The 18,263-nt window shown below is 33.5% G+C and overlaps 1 protein-coding gene across 1 annotated transcript in view; it reads right to left on the bottom strand.

Annotated features, from left to right (window-relative positions):
* Positions 1-274: 274 nt before the first annotated feature.
* Positions 275-18,263, bottom strand: part of LOC106791809 (homeobox protein 2-like) — a 36,527-nt gene continuing 18,538 nt past the window's right edge. The window contains exons 2-13 of the mRNA XM_014757746.1: positions 17,287-17,418; positions 11,563-11,736; positions 9,874-11,230; positions 8,664-9,771; positions 8,105-8,478; positions 7,871-8,021; positions 7,537-7,762; positions 7,294-7,459; positions 4,266-4,395; positions 1,103-1,267; positions 642-899; positions 275-531 (exon numbers count right to left, since the gene is read on the bottom strand). Coding sequence (XP_014613232.1) covers positions 343-531; positions 642-899; positions 1,103-1,267; positions 4,266-4,395; positions 7,294-7,459; positions 7,537-7,762; positions 7,871-8,021; positions 8,105-8,478; positions 8,664-9,771; positions 9,874-11,230; positions 11,563-11,736; positions 17,287-17,416 — 4,428 coding nt within the window. The 5' untranslated portion in view covers positions 17,417-17,418 and the 3' untranslated portion in view covers positions 275-342. The remainder of the gene's footprint in view (positions 532-641; positions 900-1,102; positions 1,268-4,265; positions 4,396-7,293; positions 7,460-7,536; positions 7,763-7,870; positions 8,022-8,104; positions 8,479-8,663; positions 9,772-9,873; positions 11,231-11,562; positions 11,737-17,286; positions 17,419-18,263) is intronic.

Below are 18,263 nucleotides of genomic sequence, written 5' to 3'. Positions count from 1 at the left end.
TTGGCAGCTGCCTCATAAATTACAAATCATTTCCAAATATTCTTATACGTTATTTTTTTTCTTTTTATATTAAAATTCTTTTTCTTCAATTTTCAATATACTCGGAGTTCGTATAATTCTTTCGATAAGTCTTATTCTCTAATTCCAACAATTTTCATAATCGATTAAATAACAAATTGACACGCGACCGCTAATAATTTAAATTCTTTTTTATTCGAATTTTCTCAATGTAGAATCTTCAACAGGCATATCTTCTGCTTTTTTTTCTCTTTTGTTTTTTTACTTCCTCAAAAATACAAATTAATTATTAATAAGCGTTTCGTCTTTTTTTTCTGTCTTTTCTCAAACGCCATGATCAAATTCGTGATATCCTTCTGCTCCTGTGAAAACTACGTCGACCCAAACTCTCATAGCTTCTGGACTAGGTGCCATTAGGTGATACAATCTTGATGAAGTTTTTATGATGAAGGTTAACGATGGTTGTGGTGATTTAACTGTGTTCATGTGATCCACGTAAACCTCTTCTATCGACTGTATAAAACAAATGAAATAACAACAAATTATCCATTTATTACATTATTCATTTGATTATTATATATATTTTGAAGAAAAAATATTTGTTTCTTTTTTTTCTTTCATACCTGAAAGTAAATAACTCCTCGTGCCTTTTTCGAATTACTATCGCTGTAATACGTTAAGGTTTTCCTCTTTCGATCGAAAACGAACCACCGTTTGTTCCAGTGATGAAACTTTTTACTCATCTTCGATAAATAACCACTGCAACTGGTAGTATTAACTGTGACATCATCTATCAGCTGCAACTGATGTCCGGCAGTTTCAATGTGATGCCTCAGATCCAAGGATTCGGATTTTATAGGTAGATATCTTGTTAGCGGCCTCTGAAAATAGATTTAGAAATCATCATCGTTTTATGCGTCAAACTTATCGCTGATAAAGATGATAAAACGAGGATTACAAAATTATTGTTCACTATTGATATGATATTTATTAGTACGTAAATTGACAATACTTTTTTCAGCTTTTAAATGTAAATTTTAAATGATTTTCATTAAAAAAAAGTCTTCAAAATTCATTAATTTACCTGGAGTTTAGCCTTTTCTCGATGTTTGACAGGTTGAAGTGGCCCGATAGTATCCATTTCACTGGAGATCTGTGAAAGAGGTCGGCTTCCGTTTCCGTCAACGATACCACCACTGTTGTTACTCAGCCTTTCCCCTTCCATTGACGTTCTCCTATCATCTCTCATCTATTTAAAAAAAATCTAATCGTATTTATATTGCTTCAACGTGTTAGGGTTCTATGTGTGTGATAGGTCAGGAAAGGTTTTCTTATAATCCTTTAGCGATTAAATCCTACGACATATTCTAAATTTAAACAATTGATAACAAAATGACGATCTATGATAAGAACAAAATGAGAATGACGACGATAATACATTTATTTAATCAAATTTTAAATTTTAATCAAGTAAAAAAGTCACGTTTACGATGTTCGTAGAAGTATTTCATGCGTTTCAAACGTACTCGAGTGAAAATGAGAGAGAAAGAGAGAGAGAGAGAGAGCATGACTTCGCATAAGGGCAGTCAATGAGGAAAAATTGCTTAATGAGGTAGCCCTGAGTGATTCATACAAAGGAAAATGCTCCTATTATTCCGTCATTTCTCACACTTTATACAGAAACTCGTTTAATATACTTCGATGATACTCGAGACTTCATTGACTACGTATTATTATACTTAATAGTATTTTATATATATTTTTTTTCATGTTATTAAAAAATAAAAAAATCTAAAATAATTCTATATATATAAAATATTGATCGTTAATATAATTTCATAATTTAAATCCTTTGGATGATTTAACTTACGCGTTTTTTTCTAATACATTTCTTCCTTTTAACTTCTCTTTTAATATAATTCATCCACATGAGAGACATTTGATGTGATTTTTTTTTATGATTAAAATTTTACAAAAAGAACAAAAATGTATAGCAATTTTTAGAACAGATTCGAACAGTTGTCGATTCTCGAGGAGACAAAACGAAACTGACGTTTCTGTGAGAGACAGAAAATATCTCAACAATTTCCGTTTCAAAGATTTGTCCTCCTCCCTCCTCCCTCTTTTTCTGTTTTTGTATGTACGTATGTATGTGTGTGTGTGTTTTCTTCGTCTCTCTCTCTCATTTTCTTACTCATCTTTCTGTATATTACAAATATCATCATCCTTGTAAAATTTAACCAGAGCTTCTTTATGTGGTCGTTCAAATAGAGGAAGCATTTCCCTATCTAAAACAAACGTTTTCTAGATTTTATTTACTCGTTGCTTTATTACGTAACATCCAATAGAGAGAAAGAGAAAAAGAGAGGGATTGAGAAGAGTAATAATGCATTCCACGAATAGTACAACTAAGCCAGTCATTCGAATAAAACTCGGAGAAAATTCCTTTCAAATTCGAAATTCCATTTAAATTTAGAAAATTGAATCTATTCTGTTATAAACTCATCACACTATTTTGATATCCCATATTTTTTCTTATATACCGCATATTCAATGTATTTTTTTTTATTAAAACTTATATCGAATTATTTTCTTTCTTGTTTTGGTCATTTTAAATCTAATTTGCAAGAAGAATTTCATTTTTTGTAAAACGTTTTTCTCGAATCAAGATTATTGCTTTTACGTTGAATTTTTGTAAAACGTTAGGAAATAGTACATTACAATACAGTACAGTAGGGTAGAGCATTGCATACACTCAGACATTTTTAATTCTTCTTTTTCCAAAACTCCTTCCATTTCTCTCTTTTATTTAAGCCTTTTTCTCATTACATTTCACTAAAAGTTTTAATCTTTAATGCTACCCCTACTTTGGTTGGTCCATGCTCGAAAAGCACCCCGTTATTAGAACCCTGGCCTAGTTACGATTTGCTTAAAGGAAACACGTGTAATGCAGCAACGTTTCTTCTCATGAATCGACCAAAACGTTTTGCTCTAGAATGTCTGCTACTTGCGAAATTTTTCTTTCTTTCTCTCTATTTCTCTTTCTTACCTTCTCTTATTTAGATAATAATTGCAAATCTTTGTTATTTGTTTAAACTATTAAATCCAGATTTGTTTCCTTCTAAAAAAAATTACTAACGATAGTAATACAAAATTTCTATCTAATTTTTGAAAGACCCCAACGATAGGCAAACTTTTTTAAAAAAAGAAGTAATAAAAATGACAAACAAATATTGGTGCAAGGGAATTAAAAGAAAAAACAGAAAATGTTTTATCGCGTTATTATCTTTATCGAAACTTCGTCGATTTAAGCCTGGCATGATTAAAATTTATCTTTCACCAATAACATCTCGATTTAGCAATGATCATAATAATTTAGCAATTTATCATGAATTTAGTAAAAGTTTAACAGTTTTTCGAAGGAATATTTAATGAAATTTGTGAATTTTTAATGTGATTATTTAATGAATTTTTTGTATTGAATGAAAGTCGAAAAATAACGATTAATTTTCATTTAAAACTAAACACATATTATAGAATATCGAATCGGATAAACAAAGAGGATACGGTATGATGATTACAAAGTAAAAAACATTTGACGTAAACGTTGTTTTCTTATATTAGAAGACGTATTAGAAACGATCGAAAAAGCTCTTACGCAATGAAGCAAATGTGGCAGAGCAACAGCTATTAATTAGGTCATGATGTAGTTTTCCAAGCTGCATCTAATGTACGTCTCGCGATCCTTATAAAAACATTTGCGATATATATATATATATCATCGTATTCGATGAATTTTCCGTAAAATATTTTTTCAACTTATTGTTAGACTTTTTCTAAACGATAATAATTAATACTAATCGTATCCTAACTAATCAACGATTTAATAAAAATATGTGATTTCGAGAAAACTAAAAATAACATTTCCAAACTTGTAGTCTACGTAAAATGACGTCAATGATATCTCATTGACTCGCGATATCGTAGACATAAATTTAGATTCGAAGTAGTTTTATCGTAACGAAATTTATCAACGATTCTAATCGTAACATAAAAAATAGATCTATTTAATCCTTAAAATACAATCCAATAACTCTTTATTTAAAACTTATCCGATCGAATGCGACGACGTGCGAGTAAATCGAACTGTTGAGTTGAGATTGAAGATTAGAACGAAAAAAAAAGAGAGAGAAAGAGAGAGAGAGAGAGAGAGAGAGAGAGAGAGAGAGAGAGAGGGATTTACTCACGTTATCATTTTGAAGCAAACTGTAAGAGTTGTTAGATGGTCCTGGACTTGGCGAAGTGAGTTCCGAAAGTTTACTCGGTGATAATTTCTCTCCGGTTCCTCCGTCGGCACCGTCACTACTCCCGCTACCACTAAAAAAAAGAAAAAAAAAGAGAAAATAAAGAAAAATGATAAATTTATAAATAAACAAATAGACTGTGTGGAATAGAATAAAATCGCAACCGATGTTCTTCTTCCTTTTTGCTGGGGTTTATTTTTCCAAGCCCAATAAAATCATCTTAAATTTTTCATCTTAAAAAAAAATATCTTAAACAATTGGAAATGTTTTTTTTTTTAGATCATACCGGATGTAGTATGGTGATAAAAGTTTGTCGTATTGGATGAAGAAAAAAATAGTAAAATCCTTTGGTGTGTTAGGTAGAACGTGACTGGGTTTACCTTCGAAGTTACGTGTACGAATAGACGACGAGAGTAGTATCTTTCGATTCTCTCTGCTAGCGTGAACTTTAGCCGGTTTGCATAGGAAAAAACGTACTGGGACGACTCTTCTACTCGTGACCGGCGAGACTACTGACGAGGCCTATAGTCGCGGCAGGTATTATTAAAACCTAACAAGCACAAAGTGACTTGGTCGACCGGTTCGACAGAGTGCCACCGGCATAGCGTTTGATTCTCTTCTACCACGTACAATGGTGTTAGTGGTGAACGAGTAAACGGCACTCCTTCGCATCTCCTACTATGCAGTCATCCTTGATTTTCCCTCGTTTCTGCGCTTTCTTTCAAGGTTACTCTACCACTCTATCCCCTCCTCCCTCTTTAAATATTACGTCCTTATATTTCTTTCGAAATATTTCAAGTATGCGACACAACATGACTTCTTTTATACACATACAAATATATGTGCGCGCGTATAATGGATATATATATATATATATAAATTATAATTAAATAATAATTTTAAAAAGTAAATAAAATACTGGAGAAGAAAAATTTAATCTGTGCTCGGTACTAATTTGATTTTTTGTTTTATATATCGCGTATTCAGTATTTTTTAAATCAAAGCTATTCGTATAAATTTATAGTAGTTCAGTAAAAAAGAAAATACTAAAAATATATTAACACGTTATGCAATCACCAAATATGATCGCAGGTAAAAATTCAAATTAAAATAAAATAAAATTAATTTCAGAGATGAAATAGTATACTATTTAATAAATTAATATAAAACAAAGGAAATAAATATATATTTTAGTGCAGATACTTAAATTATCTTTTTGTATATTTTATTTTTTTGATCGAATAATAAGAAATGAAAATTACTGTTAAACTTACAGACAACGTTGACGAATATCGCGAGTTCGAGTTTCCAAAGGATTATAACAATTTTCACAAATCCAATCCTTGGTTGCAAGATAATAACGATTGCTCGTGAGAAAAGTAATTAGATTGCACCCTCTCAGTCTGGCCTCGTTCATAATCGTTTCACCCACGTTTCTTCCGTTCATTTTTAAACATCATCCACAAACTTTTTCTTCTTTTTCTTTTTAAATAACATACACTTTTTCATTAAAGTTTATCTCTCCAAATCCACTGGTAATAATCCATCGTTAATGAAATTCTTAATCTTACTTGCCAAGATCCAATCATTTCACACTTATCTTCACTTATATTTGTTTATTTTATTTTTCATTAATTTTTGTAAACTTCTTTTACGAATAAAAAATTAGTCAGAAACCAAGTGATCAAAAAGAGATATTTTTATGATAGATTAATAAAAAATAAATATATATTATTTAAACACTATCTTCCTAAGTTACACTTGGATCAATATTGAATTTTTCAAACAGAATTTTATCTCTCTCTCTCGCTTTCTTTATTTTATTATTGATTTTAGTTTTCGTATATTAGATCGGATAGAGGAGGAGGACGACAACGACGACAACGACGACGTATCAAAAAACGTTGATGTTAACGTCGACGAGCCGTGAAAATACAGTGAGTTAGGAGAGATATCGTATCGCATGATAACGCCCCACTTCGAATAGCAATACTAGCACTCAGAACACATATACATACATTATACCAGATACATTAAGAGACTTATGAGAATAACCGTACACATATGCACATGTGTGAGTGAGTGAGAGAGAGAGAGAGAGAGAGAGAGATAGAGATAGATTGTTAAGAGGTTCACTAAAACGTTTGATTGTTAAGAGCAATCAGGCTTCTCGTCATCATGATCGTAACATACAATATCGGTTTCCTTCCTCGTAAATTTGAACTTTCAAGGCTTCCACTTTTACTTTTGACTCTGAACAAATTCAGAATTTTTGTCAATGTTTTGTCTTATTGTTAGAAGTATTTGGTAAATGTAAATATTGAGATTACGCGAATAAGAGAAAATCCTTGATTTTATTGCACTGTCATGTTTTTTCTTCTCTAGACTGTGATGATAGCTTATAGACTTATTGAACTTTGTCTATTTAGAATGATTTTAAATTATATACGTTGCTTGTTATTATCGTTGATATTTTTAATGATGTGTTCAATTTTCTTTTTTACTGAAATCTATTAAAGATTCATTGATTATATATGAGGAGAATAATGTTTAAACACTTTGTAAATATGTGAAAACCTACTCGGATTGGAGCTCACGTTATACTAAGAACAATTCGGTACTGGTGGTAGTTGAAAGAAATCCGTTATACGGATGATCGAAAACGTACGTGGAATATTTAATAAGATTTTTCAATGGCTTTCCTTTTTTTTCTCCCCTCTCTCTGTTAAAAAGTTTTCATACAAGTTTAACACTGTAGTGAACATGCGTCATTGATGTCCTTGTAATATTGGATATTACATTAATTATTTCATTCACGTATTAATTATTTTGAACATATTATGTTGAAATTTATTTCGAGAGTAATGATCGAGTTGATCTTTTTTTTTTTTTTTAAATTTACTTTATACGAGCGTAGGATTTGATAAGATTAGAATCAAGATTAAATGATTTAGAGAAATGTGATAGATACCTTTCCGTTAAGCCTGTCGAATAGCTCGAAGATTCTTCACCCGATTCTATACTATTGAAGGAAGCACAATTCATCTTTCTTTCTTCCCATTGAGAACGTACTTCGTCTTGGACGCGTCTTTTCAGTTCTTCGACTCTTCTCCTTTCTTCAGAAATCACTTGGCTACCTGTTTAAATAGATTTTATTCGTTTTGTTTAATCTAAGATAAATGGATGGATCCTATTTTGTTTTGTAAGTACCAACCTTGTTTCGCTAAATGAAGCTGACGATTTCTCTCAATTTCCTTGAGGGACTCGATAGTTTTTCTACCTAAGCTGCCCTGATTATTTACTATGGGAGAGTCAATGGTGACTCTGGAGATTCTATCGAAATCTTCCCTGCTCGGTGATCGTTTCTCTTCGCAATTATCGCAGGAATTTTGTAACAAGTTTTCGAGTTCATCGTTGATGGTTCGCAATCTGTTTCTTCCCTAATCAAAAATAAAACAAAAAAAAAAAGAAGAACAAATTAAATATATTAAATCAATATTTTTGTAGTAGAAAAAAAACATATCATTCTCGAATTTGTTGTGTCTTACTTCTTCCAATCGTTTCAAATGGCCTAACTTTTGTCTCTCAAGGCTTCTAGCATCTTTTGTCGCTATATTGTTGGCTTCCGATCGTTGAGACTCCAAACTGTTTAATTGAGCTTTCTTCGTTTCTATTCTCGACGTTAATTCGCTCAAATACCTGCCAAAATATTCATCAAAAAATATAAATCAACGAGTAAAAAGTAGAATAAATAAAAAAAGTCATAATAAATGTCCTCAAACCTTTGTAATTCCTCTCTGGTAGCGAGTTTGCTCGCTTCCTCTTCCAGATGATGGAATTCCAAATCCTCGAAAGCTTTTCTCTCGGTTTCAAGGACGTCTTGCTGAGCTGCCAATTTTTCACCAATGTCCTGCTGCCTCATTTCATCCATGGAACGCGTTAATTCTTCTTCTAATCTAGCGTAAGCTTGTTGAGCTTTCTGTACTCTTTGCTTAGCCTCTGTCTGTAACTTTGCTTGGGTCGTGTTATCCTCGGCCATTTCTCTTTCGAGTTCATTGATCCTCATCTGGACCTTTATCTTTTCACTCTCCTCTTGTGTCAACTTTAAAGATTCCGACTCGTATTCAGCCGATAAAAGAGCCTTTTCCAATTCCAACTGAAATTATTAATAATTATTGTAATGAACATAAAATAAATAGCAATAAAAAAAGCTATTTATAACAGGACAAAGTCATAATAAAAAAGAGGAAGAAGAAGAAAATAAAACATAATATAATAAATAATAATTCATTTAAAATATATATTAATATACATAATAAATTTAATTCATTTAAAAATTACCTCTCTGCTGATTTCTTCCTCTTGAATTTCAATATCCGCAACGCTTCTTTTCAAAGCATCCATGTTACTGAGAATATGAAGTTTTTCGTTTTGCAAAAATTCGATGTACTTTTTTCTATCCTCCTCTTCCAATTCCTTCCTTTCTTTATCGGCCTTGGCCTCGTTCGATTTCGCGTTATCCTTCTCGGAATTATTTCTTTTCGGCGTCGTACAAATTTCTTTGGATTTTGACAACATTGACAATTGCTCGATCGCTTCGAGAAGATCATCGTTCGATATCGTTAATTTGTTTTCTATCATTTCGCATGAATTAGAATGTTGACCACCATTTTTCTTTGGCATGGAATGATTTTGATTATTATTATTATTGTTGTTGTTACTGCTATTGTTACTGTTATTATTATGATGATTAGGAGTGTTGTTTGGCATCGATGATGATGCTGCTGCTGGTGATATGGAAGACACGATTACATTCTCGTACAAACTCAAATTGCCATTGGAAGACACGAATCTTTCGTAATTTTGTGCCAAAGTTGTTTGCTGTTGGGTCGAAATTTTCGTACCATTCAATTGTATCGTTCCATAAGTCGAAATTTCTTTCGTACTTTCCCGTTCGTCACTGTTGTTGTTATTATTGCTATTATTATTATTACTATTATTATTATTATTATTATTATTATTATTATTGGCTGCGGCACGATCGAAAGTGATATTTTCGTAATTTGGTGTTCGGGCTTGTGAAATCGAATTAGAAAAACTATGACTTGTGTTATTCGCCGCCCACTTGGTAGCGGTAGCTTGATTATTGTTGTTACTATGATTTGGTATAGTTTGTTGAATAGCTGTATCTTGGATTATTGGATTTTCCAATTTCTGTGGGATTTGATCTTTTTGATCGATGGCTGCAGTAGCATTATTTTGAAAGATCATTTTGGAATTTTGTATTGCCACGTTCTCGTAATTATTCGTCGACGATTGCTGTTTTGGCGATTCGAAAGAAAAATGTGGTTGATTTTTCGACGGACTTTTAGGACTTTCGTACGGTGATGAGTAGCCACCACTTCCTCCTAATCGTTTGTCTCGTGGAAGAGAACCATTCGTTTTGATTCTGTGAAAAGAAAATCATTGTATCACCAGTTAAACGATACAATCGGATTTGAAATTGTCGTTCAAAAATAATGAGTATAATAATTATAAAAATAAAAATTACCTGTTAGGTTGTCTAGGTTTATCGATGGTACTTTGTCTTTCGTATTCCGCGCACATAGCCAAAATCTCTTCCAATCTCATTTTCTCTTGTCTTTCTATTTCCTGTTCTCTTAATCTTTCTTCCTGCGCCCTTTTTCGTTTATTCTCTGCCTCGCGACGTTTGTTTTCAGCATCGATTTGCCGTTCACGAAGTTCCTCCAACGAACAACCACTTCCTATGCTCGGCGTTGGACTCTTAACACGAGTATAAGGCCTATTATTTTGTTCACCACTGTATTTGGGGTTACGATTAAACGCTGGACTCGGTGGTTGAATCCTTTTAATGATATTTGGACTCGAACCAAAATTTGGACCAACTGCGTTCCTAATTACACCACTGGTGGTGGTGGTGTTGTTACTATTGACATTATTGTTGCAGCGATTTGGTGTTACCGAACCATTACAAAGGCTTGAATTCGATCCAAATTTTTCCAATTGTAAATATTCCGTAGTGGTTTTGGTGACAATCAAACTCTGACTCATGTCGAATTCCCTACCAACTACTCCGAGATCATCCAAATCATTAGATCTCTGACACATCAAACTACGAGACATTAGATCCGTACGAGAACCTGAATTTCGTGGCATAACGTAATTCTGAGCACCCTGATCGTTCTCACTTTTATTGTCGCGATAATACGGCTTGTAAGTCTTCAAATAAGTTTCAGCAGTCGAGAACATTTGTATTTGATTACGATTTAGGGTAGGCGAGTTCTGATAAGGCAATGAACGATTGTGATCTAACATCGGTGAGTTTTGATTAGGCGTGTTAGATCTGCTATGATTTTTATTACTTTCCGTTGTTGACTGACGATTTTCTTCGAAGGAATGATTATTTGGGGATGACGTAACGAAACACGGAGTGTTCGAGCGGCTTCTGTCCAAACTCGTCAGATTTTGAATTGGCGAATTATTGTTGCTCGATAAATTGGAACTGTTCCTTGCCGAGGAAGTCGGTGTTGTTCTCGAGTGTCCTAAAATCTGATCGGCCGGAACGTTGGTCGTAATACCACCTGCTGGAAATACTTTCGGTGATACGCAGTTGTTGTTTCTGTTTTGCTTCGACAACATCTCAAATTTCGTTAACTTCCCAAGGAAGCCAACTTCGTCGTCGGAACATGAATTCCTTGGTGACTTTCTTGGTGCAACCGGTGGCTTTCTTTCCAAGTGACAGCCCTCCTGAAGTTGATTGTCAGGTAGGGAGAAGCTTATGGGTGCCATGGAAATTCTTGATTGTGGCAGTACCGATCGGAGTTGCTTGGCCTCGGCAGGGTGATTGAAGCGCATGTAATTTGATCTGCCTATCGACAGCATACAACCTACAACACACGACCAAGGAAGAACAATATTAAATCTGATTTTTATTCTTATTACATTGTCACGTGTCAATACTAATATATCTATCTATCTATCTATGAAATAAATACAATTTATATTCGTGAAACATTTTAAACAAGAAAATAACGTTATTCCAAAAGATCGAATAATTGTTTTTTTAGTTTATATTACTTAAGTAATCGAAAAGTTAGAGTAGTGAATGTTTGATAAGTATCCTTCTTTCGAGACTTTCTTTTAGGTCGAGACGAATTTGGTACGTCGGTGATGCACATACAAACACACATATTGCAATAGTATTGGCACAAGGTCTTACCTTGAATAAGTCGCACCGATGAATTTATCGGGACACCATCGATAGCCGTGTTTCCATTTATGGGATGAAGAGTGACCACACCGTTATTGTTTTCGATCGCGCAATGAATGGATTCAACTCCTGTACCGGCCAATGGAATATCAGCATCCCTGTTCGAGCCGAGAGTAATTCTACCTGTATCAACAACAACAAAAAACTTATTAGATTTTTACATACGTGCACACACACATACACATTTTTGATCATTCGATTAATAATGATATTTCAAATTACCAACATACAGTAGAATTTGAATAATAGGTGAATTCTCAAGTGCAAGATCTTTCAACGCTAGATTTTCAAACTACCACGCACTCAATGTTTATTTGAACCGAAACGAGGATCAAAGTTAACCATTAGAATTTATTTTCCCTTCTAAATTAGCAAATCCTTGGAATTCTGAGCTCACCGTTTGCATCCACAATTCTATGACGGAATTATAGTTACATATACAGAGATAGAGAAAGAGAGAGAAAGAGAGAGAGAGAGTTAGGTTCTATTCATTACACCTCGTTACATGAAAGAGGCACACACGTTAACAGTAATCGATGTATCTCAGTAGTTCTCAACCAACGAAATAATGATATATCTAATAAATTTGTTAGATATTTTTCTAACTTTAAAGGCTAACATAATATTTCTTTTCTTTTCTTTTCATTTCATTTCATTATTTCTCTTTCGTTTCAATAAAAATGTCGTCCCAGTAGTCTGTTATGATTCAGACATTTATTTCTCCATTTTGTTCTTATATTTCTTGGACATCCAAGATTAGATCGGCGCCTCGGAGGGCACCACCAGGATTCACACTTACTTTCGTTCGGTAATCGTCCGAGAAAATAGAATAATGAAATAGATTCTCGCGTGCACAGTGTGCCCGAGAGTATAATTCAGAGTCCGCGGCGTATTCCGATCTTGCAAGACGCGAGTAAATCGCAGTGCATTCTACAAAGGACTGCAGTTATATTTAGTTTTGGCGCGGTTCTACTTTCTCTCTCTCTCTCTCTCTCTCTTTCCCGCTCTTCTTCCTTCCCTTTCCATGTATTTTCAGTCTTTTTGGAAACCCGTCCGCCATGTCTAAAATATATCCCTAACTTAAGGGAGAACCTTTGAGATACTTGGAATCTGACAGGACAACTCGTTCCAATGTCTTTGTCCTCTTCGAACTACATTTCTTTTCTTATTTCGCAATTATTAATTGGACCGTTTATTTTGAAAGTGGTGTAAGTCCATTTTCTGCTGTTTTGAGAAAATTCAAGGTTTGCATATTGGTTAATTTACTTTTAGGCTAATTTAACTAAAATAATGTATATTTAATTTATTTTAAATGGACTTACACCACTTTCAAAATAAACGGTCCAATTAATAATGCAATATAATTTGTATTATTGAATAATCAATGATAATAATATTTGTCATCTATTGTCATTGTTTTTTATTTTTGTTAATTATTCTACGTCCAGTTTGAGCAAGAAGGATTATTTGAAAAGAATATTTTTCTTTGATAGTGAATAATAATAAAATCCTTATTTGACGATATAATAATCTTCTTGATCTTTCAGCATAATCAACAAGGGTAGATAAGTAGAATCGAAAGGTTTTAATCTTCTCATTTTCCAGCATTGTCACTATTTGCTTGAACGGTTCATTGTTTGTATCGGTAAAAGGGGTAGACAAGTTCCACTTGGTTGCATTATAATACACGTGAAGACCATGTATACTTAGCAACAAGTCTTCTCTCTTTATCTATCTATCTATCTTTGTATCTATCGATTGTGTGAAGATACATAATACAACACTACTGTGTTATACACCCTGTGTACAGGTTACAGGCTCTATTCATTCTACTAAAAATGAATAGGGGAAAAAAAGACTAAAGAAATAAAAAAAGAGACACAAACAACAACACATTCGTACGATAATCAGCGAGGTGCATACGAGAGAGAGAAAGAGTGAAAGAGAAAGAGAATTAAAAACAGGAAGCAACTTCCTGACAAACCAATTCGCTTTGGTCCCTATTGTATTCGAACGAGCTTCATACTTCCAGTTTAAGAATTTACTCTCGCTCTTTTGTGTAAGATATTCATTTTTAAATTTATGCAATAGTAAAATGAAATTATTTGTTAATATATTTGTGATTTTGAAAAGAATTCAAGCTTCTTTTTCTTTTTTTTTCTTTTTGTAAAAATGTCTCCTTGCAATTGATTTTTTTTTATTCGAAGAACTGAACTAATTGACTTTCTAGCTCGGTGCTATCTTGTTTATTTCGTCTCGTTTAAACTATGATGACTACAACGCAATTGGATCTCATCGGGCTGCGTAATAAAGATGACTCTAGATGGATGGAAGACACGGTTGTCAGATAATAAGAAAGAATTACTTGAAAAGTGAGCTGAGGAACGAGGATTATTAGATCTTAGAAGAAAAAAAAGGGGGCAATCAATTTCCAAGTATACAGGGTGGTATTAAAGAACTCGTAACTTTAAAATGAACAAAAGAATTAGTAAAGATGTTCATTTTTCACTCTTGAATCTCTTCTTATATTTAACTCTAGAACTACAAACTTATTTTTTTAATCTTCAAACTACAAACTTGGGGTATATATTTTCCCCAAGGTTTTTTAGTCCTAAAAACTGTTCTGATAGCAATAATCAGACTTTTAAGTATATGAATTTTTGTGTTTTTTCATGCCAAAGAGAATGATAAAGAGAAAATTCAATTTTACTAAAGTTTAATCGGTGAAAAATCGATTGAAATAAATTAAAGTACTGAAAAACGATCAAATCTTCATTTAATTTAAGTTTACCTGTAGTAGTTCTAGGGTTAAAACAAATATGATGAAGTTAGGAAATTAAAAGAAGGGGGAAAAAAAGATCGAAGATACGGTTAGTAGATTCGATGAATCCTTTCGAAGGAAAAACGGGAATAAAATATCTCCGAGTGGAATCACCTCTCATCTCATACTAGAAAATACTTCTTGGATTAGGATGATTCACTGGTTGTAACTACACTCCATGAATACACCTACCCGTTACCATTTCCCAATGTTTTTCCAAGGAAACGAGAAACAAGCGAGGAACTTAGGCTTATATTCTGGAAGTTCTGGAAAAGAATAGACCGAAGAAATATCTCGGATTGGCTTGAAAATACAAATTAAAACGGAAAGACCTAAAAAAAAATAGGAAATTAAATTAAACGTGAATTGTGTGTAACACAATTTAAGAACGATGAGAAAACTTCGAGTGCAAAGGGTTAATTAATATGTAAAAAACATTATATTTAAAAGAAAAAAAATGAATCCACTCAATTTATAATGAAATAAAATTGTAGTATTCGACGCGAAAGATGATAAAAGGGTACATAAATATTGTATATATATATATATATATATATATATATATATGTATATGAAGAAAATTAGAATAAAAAATGCATAGAGATAGGAGCTAGGGAAAGTGCTGCACATAAGCGATTATGAGAGAAAGATAAGGAGAAAGAGTAACGTAAAGAGAGTGATAGAGATAGAGAATGAGTAAGTAAAGAGGTAAAAGAGGAAGAAAGAGCGCACTTTGAGGATTGACTCATGCAATAATTTATATTGCGAGTGCCCTGCTCTCCACGAAGCGACTATATTTAAGTACTGCTGTACAACTTGAAGAAAGAGCATGAGAGTGACTGAGAAAGAAAGAGAGAACAAGAATGAGAGAGAGAGAGAGTGGTATGCACTTATGAGCCAGCATGGTCTCTTCTTGCTGGGTTAGTGTCCTCCGTTTCTCCACCATCACCATCACCACCACCATCACCAACACCACCTTCTTCTTCTTGTTCTTGTTCTCGTTCTTCCGTCTCTTCCCTTCATTTCTGACCGAAGAAGAAGCAAGCGTCTTTACGCCATTTATATACCCTCCCGTACGAGCAATTTATACGCGCGTATGAAAGCACGTGCATCGAAGAACGCTCTTTCAGAAATGGCGCGCTGCATAAACCGCCCTCTCACCTCCCCCGCGTGCAACACCCTACTTTTTATATTCTTTCTTTCTTTTTTCCTTTCTTTTTTATTATTTTATTCGTTTATTTTCTCTTTCTCTTTCTCTCTGTTCCCTTTCGGATGCTAAGATGCTCTTGATGAAACGATCAAATTTCGAATGAACGATTTCGATGCGTTATTATTTTATTTTACATTTTTCATTTTGATTTTGTTCGATCAATTTTGAAATACATTCAAATCCTGTATCTAACAGTGGCATTCATTTTTTCCTTTTCTTTTTTTTTTTACATTTAATCGTATTCATAAAATTTACGATGAATTAGCTTCATGAAAATTCAATTACGCGAACCTATATACTATCGGATTTTTCTCTTTTAAGTTTCTTTACTTTTTTTCTGTTTTTATTTTTGTTTTTTTGTGTGTGTTGGAGTCGAACTTCTTTCCGGGAGGAAGGTTTGACGTTTAAACTTTGAATGCATCTCGTCGAAGTACACGGATGACTAGACGACGAAAGCGTAACATCTTACAACGATGTATTTTTAAAAGGAAATATTTGAACGATGAGGAGGCGAACTCAACAGCGAACGGGCAACACGCAGCGGCCTTTCTAGAGGAGCTCGATTATTTCAGGAATATGTAGTCGAGCACGAGAGTTCGAAAAGGGAAGGAAACAGCAGCATATAGCATAGAAACAGAAGAAGCAAGAAGAAAACGCTAGAACTTGACTCTTTTACTTTATGTAACAACACGCGATCGATTAAGTTTAACAATCTAATCGCATTTTTATACACAAATTTTACCGAACTAAGAACCCAACCAACATCCCATGAAATTATTAATCCTGAACTAATAGTCGAGATAACAAATTAACAAATTATGGACCAGACCGTCCCCTCGAAAAAATTTGACTCTAATCAAATCCTTACTCCCTTCTATCAAAATTAATCTTCCTGCCGGTGGTAACTAATTATTTCATTTTGCTGCTGGATGATAATTTCATTCTCACTTCTCTCTCTGTCTCTTCTACTTTTTATCTCTGTCGTTAATTATCTGTCCTTGAAAATATTACACGATGATAAATTAGAAAAGATTAGAATATTTCGAGTAGTATTCGGTATACAAGAAAGTGAGCTAGCTAGCGTGGAACAAAATTCTTGAAAATTATCGAACAGATATATTAGACGAGATTGGAATGTTCCAAGTTAAATATAAACGTTATCCTGCGTATGATGGTTGTTATCTTACTGATGACGTCATATTTGCAAAGTCGACTATTAACAAATAAAGATTTTTGTTGCAATTTAAATCCTTGGATAGGCAAAAAAAAAGAAACAAATGCAACTCAAGCATGAGCGATAACAAAATCTTCTTCGTATAGACACGATTACGAAAGTTAATCTTATCTGTCGGCGCTATTATACGTGGATTTTTTTCAGACATCCCTTCCCCTTCTATCCCCTCCTCCTCTTCATCTTTCACCCTTTTTCTCTTTTTTAATATGATTGACAGTGTTGCGAATTTAGAACGTTATTTTCGAGCGTGTCGCGGAAGAAACTTATGGGAAAAACCGAATATTTAACTCCGTTTCATTTCCCATGTAAGATACAATGCTATTATTGTCTTGACGTTAGACTGTAATCATTATTTTTCAGTAGTAAAAAATTATAGCTCGTATTAAAATACATGTAACTTGGTTTTACCTTCTGGTAAAGGATGCAAGGTCACTGCAGTCGACAATCGTCCGCTTCCCGTGGACACAAGATGCGGTGCTTCCGTTTGAACTCGTAACGCCCGGCCAGCTTCTCTTACTTCAAGACCAGCGTTCGCCATGGCTGCAAATAATAATAATAAAAAAAGCCATAAAAAATATTATTACAAAAATAGTTCGAAGAGTAGAAATTATTTCGTTAAAAAGAAAAAAAAAACAAGAATAGCATACAGATAAAAATTCTGTAACACGGTGTATCATGACTGGTATCATTATTGTTTTATATATTATGTTGTTGTTGCTGTTATGTTATAATGTTTGCGTCTGCGATAGAAATCAGGACTCGTCGCGTCAAATCGATTTCGCCCGCGCCTTGCCTGCCTTATGCCCAAGGCTCGTGGGAAAAGAGAGAGAGAAAATAAAAAGAAAAGGTTTAAACGAATACGAAGAAGAAAAAAAGAAAAGAAAAGAAAAGAAAAAAGGGGCATGGATGAAGAAAACCGGTCTTCTTTCTTTCTCTCTTCTCACATGAACCGATAGACGGTCGTTCCTTTTTTTTGTTTTTTTTGTTTTACTTTATTTTTTCTTAATCTTCTTCTCATCCCTTCTTCGCAGACTCTTCGGTCTTCGGAGTCACGGGTCAAGATAAATTAGAAGGCGTGTAGGTATTTCTCGCGTGTGCCATGAACGCGTGCAATGATTCAACCCCGTTCTTCGACACGTGAGAAAAAGACAAGGGGGAACATAGATATTCTTTTTCAATTTTATACGAAAAATTCTGCACAACAATTTTTTTCCCCTTCGGCCCGGTTTAACCCTTTGATGAGTGCTGAATACTTTTAACTGAAGTGTTTTCTACGAATGAAATAGTTTATTATTAATTTGACCAGATGCTAATATTTAATAAATTATATTTAAAAATTACAATCTCACAATATTATTTTCATCTGATAAGATACTTTAACAAAT

The sequence above is a fragment of the Polistes canadensis genome, unplaced genomic scaffold (assembly GCF_001313835.1).
Source record: "Polistes canadensis isolate GaletaPanama2010 unplaced genomic scaffold, ASM131383v1 scaffold_344, whole genome shotgun sequence".
Lineage (NCBI taxonomy): Eukaryota > Metazoa > Arthropoda > Insecta > Hymenoptera > Vespidae > Polistes > Polistes canadensis.
This window is presented reverse-complemented; position numbering and strand designations above follow the sequence as displayed.